At 41.3% G+C, this 3,761-nt stretch overlaps 1 protein-coding gene across 1 annotated transcript; it reads right to left on the bottom strand.

Moving 5' to 3' along the window:
* Positions 1–487: 487 nt before the first annotated feature.
* On the bottom strand, positions 488–3,761 carry LOC111977536 (ADP-ribosylation factor-like protein 4D). Its single transcript, XM_024006988.2, has 2 exons — positions 3,456–3,761; positions 488–2,471 (listed from the first exon to the last, which is right to left on the bottom strand). Exon 2 carries the CDS (start codon positions 2,343–2,345, stop codon positions 1,740–1,742), a length of 606 nt encoding a protein of 201 aa, XP_023862756.1. The 5' UTR covers positions 2,346–2,471; positions 3,456–3,761; the 3' UTR covers positions 488–1,739.

Genomic DNA, 3,761 nt, shown 5'->3' with positions numbered 1-3,761 from the left:
AACCGCCGTGTCTTTGTGAGACAGAGTAGGTGAACGGATGTTCTCCACATTTGTGGTTCCAACGTGAAGCATGGAGGAGGAGGTGTGATGGTGTGGGGGCTCTTTGCTGGTGACACTGTCAGTGATTTATTTAGAATTCAAGGCACACTTAACCAGCATGGCTACAACAGCATTCTGCAGCGATACGCCATCCCATCTGGTTTGTGCTTAGTGGTACTATCATTTGTTTTTCAACAGGACAATAACCCAAAGCTCACCTCCAGGGTGTGTAAGGGCTATTTGACCAAGAAGGAGAGTGATGGAGTGCAGCATTAGTTGACCTGTCCTCCACAATCACCCGACCTCAACCCAATTGAGATGGTTTGGGATGAGTTGGACTGCAGAGTGAAGGAAAAGAACCAACAAGTGCTCAGCATATGTGGGAACTCTTTCAAGACTGTTGGAAAAGCATTCCAGGTGAAGCTGGTTGGGAGAATGCTAAGAGTGTGCAAAGCTGTCATCAAGGCAATGGGTGCCTACTTTGAAGAATCTAAAATCTAAAATATATTTTGATTTGTTAAACACTTTTTTGGTTACTACATGATTCCATATGTGTTATTTCATAGGTTTGATGTCTTCACTATTATTCTGCAATGTAGAAAATAGTCAAAATAAAGAAAAACCCTTGAATGAGTAGGTTTTCTCCAAACTTTTGACTGGTACTGTATGTAGTTAAATAGTTAACCAAATAGCTACCTGGACTATGTGAGTTGACCCTTTTTGCACTAASTTTTTTTGACTCATCACATACGCTGCTGCTACTGTTATATGTGCATATCTACCTCAAATACCTTCTACCACTGCACATCAACTCGGCACTGGTACCCCTTGTAGATAACCAAGTTATCGTTACTCATTGTGTATCTATTATTACTTTCATTATTACGTATTATTACTTTTCTATTATTTATTTATTTTCTTTCTCTCTGCATTGTAAGTAAGCATTTCACTGTTAGTCATCATCTGTTGTTTACAAAGCATGTGACGAATACAATTTGATTTGGAGATGGCTTCCTTTTGCCATCCTTTAACAACATACAGCTACATACATTTAGTCCAAGCCCCATTAAAATGCATGCTGTGTTAGCTTTACACTATGATATTGTCTCAATAGATATCAACATATATTTAACACAGTGTGCTAATTTATTAATTATTCAGTGTTACAAACATTTTACAACTTCTGAAAACAGTGTGAATCCAACTGAAACTTAACCTCTGTGGCGTAAGTGCAATGCACTTGGAATATTTAAAAAATATATATAATACTGTAATAGCCTTGGTGTCCCATTTGATATCTATACCATTTAGCTTCATATCATGTAAATGTGTCTTTGTTCAAATCCAGAGTACAGAGTTCAAAGTTCAGTATCATATTTCTAATGTGTTGTGGTGTAAACAAGTGAGTTCAACTTTGTGTGATAAAATATGTCATAGGCAGCTACATCCTGTCGTGGCTATTACGTATTTCTTGCATCCAAATGGCAGCTGTGTGGCTAATACAAGGTATGAAAGATACAGTGTATCAATACTGCATGTCACATAAAGGCCAAATCCATTTCTCCTGACCCCTGGGCCATCTGGAATTGGTCCTTTGTTGGCCAAAAAGCCCTCCTTTTTATTTAAAGGGGCGGGACTTCCGCTCAAAGAGTCACACAGTCAGTACATAAATATCCCTGTAACTCAGGACAACCAAAGGCTTATCTCTTTCTATGTTTATTGTGTTTCACCATCTTCTTCCTCATCAGGATCATCTCGTAGAGTTTCTCTAGGCCTGGTTGTAAGCCCTGTCCATCCACGGCGCTGCAGCTCTGTACGTGGTGCAGTGTGGAGGCATTCAGTTCATGGACAGCCAGGGCCTTCTCCACCTCGTTCACAGACAGAGCCGAGGCCAGGTCCTGCTTGTTGGCCAGCACCAGGACGGGCACCCCCTGGTTCTCCAAGGTACGGGTGATCTTGTGAAGCTCCACCTTGGCCTCCTCCATACGTTCGGTCTCGGTGGAGTCCACCACGAACACCATGCCATCGGTCCGCCTCGTGTACGACTTCCAGAGGGGCCGTAGCTTCTCCTGGCCCCCTACGTCCCAGACCTGGAAGGTGATGGCACGCGAGCTGCCCACCGCTACTTTGATCTTCTCCGTGTTAAAGCCCTTGGTCGGGATGGTCTTGACAAACTCCTTGAGTTTCAGTCTGTAGAGCAGAGAGGTTTTGCCAGCCGCATCCAGGCCGATCACCACAACATGCAAGGACTGGAAGTTTTGCAGGAACGGGGTGTTGGGGGCTATCTCGGTCAGCTGGTTCCCCATGGCAATGGGATGTTCTCACCTCTTTATGTGAGGTAGCAAATTCTGGTTAATCCGTTCTAATAGGTTGGCATTGGCACCCTCTTCAAAGGTGAAGGTGGCAGACTGGATGGCTGCAGGACTGTGGACCTTATCAAAACACAAACACAAAAATGAGTTACTATTTAAAGACTAGACAATGCGATTGACAGGTATCACAACAACTGAGGTGCTATTACACAATAATAAACAATGACACAGACAGGAAATGTCATTAGACACTGTAATACAACACATTAACGATTGCTTCTATGGTTAGTTGATCTGTTTGCAAACAATGAGACTGATCAATGATTAATGCAAGTTCTTATTGAATTGAATTGCAACAAGCCAAGCAACAATTGAGACCAATTGGTTATCCTTTGTTGGAATAAAACCACAACCATAACAGCCATAGCCCAAGACAAGGTCAATTTAATTGTTGGTCATAGGAAATGTCCAGACAGCACAATTTCATTCTGAATTGATCAAGATAAATGATGGTTTGGGTTTAAAAGTGTAAGGAGCGGTAGGGCTGACAACATTTTAATTGATGGCTGGTTGTTATAGTTGTCTTTTTTGCCACTATTCTAATCCTCATTATGCAGTCAAATCCCAATGGCTGTCTTGGGGCACATTGCTTACAAGTTTAATATGAATGAGGGAATATCTATGCATTTGCACACTGAATGCAGTTAATGCTGGGATATGATTGCGATTATAATCCAATTGTTTTTATGAGGCTTTGGTTTCTAAAGAAAAACAGACAACTTCAATAAACACAACCCATATTTTCTCCATGGGCTGTTATAAAAAAAGAAAACGTCTTTGCTGCCATCCCAACTCTTTAATTGTGAGAACATCAAATTGAAGAAAATAGCCTGACTGTAATTCTGGCATCATTCTGAGGACTGAAATATGTGATAAAACTGCAGATTTGCCTTCTATGAGTGAGACATTTTACTGGAATGAAACTGCTGTAACCAACCATGTGCATAGCATTACAACTCAGATGGCATTGCTGTAAGATACCCTATCTCTATCTGCACAAAATCGTATAATAACCTGATAAAAACTATTGTCAAATATATTTACCTTCTAGACCTCTTGAATGTACAAATATGGCATAATCCTAGCGCAGCGACCACATCCATATATTCATACATCCAAATATAGTTTATCTCTGCGCGCTCATATCTGTCCGTCTGCTCCCTGCACTGGTGGAGCAATAAACAGTGGAGTGGAATAGCGCGCACAACTGCTAGAACGACAACCCGAGGTGACGTCCCTCAATAATCTATTCCCCTGCTGAGTGTATGGACAATAGAGATCCTATAAATTAGAATATTCCTAATTCTATGGTATAGACAGACTTTGGCGCCACCTTGTGTCAAACATAAC

This window comes from Salvelinus sp. IW2-2015, linkage group LG18, assembly GCF_002910315.2.
Source record: "Salvelinus sp. IW2-2015 linkage group LG18, ASM291031v2, whole genome shotgun sequence".
In the NCBI taxonomy this organism is placed as follows: domain Eukaryota; kingdom Metazoa; phylum Chordata; class Actinopteri; order Salmoniformes; family Salmonidae; genus Salvelinus; species Salvelinus sp. IW2-2015.
Note: the sequence above shows the minus strand (reverse complement) of the source record. Positions and strands in the feature narration are given on the sequence as shown.

What these genes read in the sequence shown, in the direction of transcription:
- LOC111977536 (XM_024006988.2), bottom strand. Translation starts at nt 2,345, where the DNA reads ATGGGGAACCAGCTGACCGAGATAGCCCCCAACACCCCGTTCCTGCAA.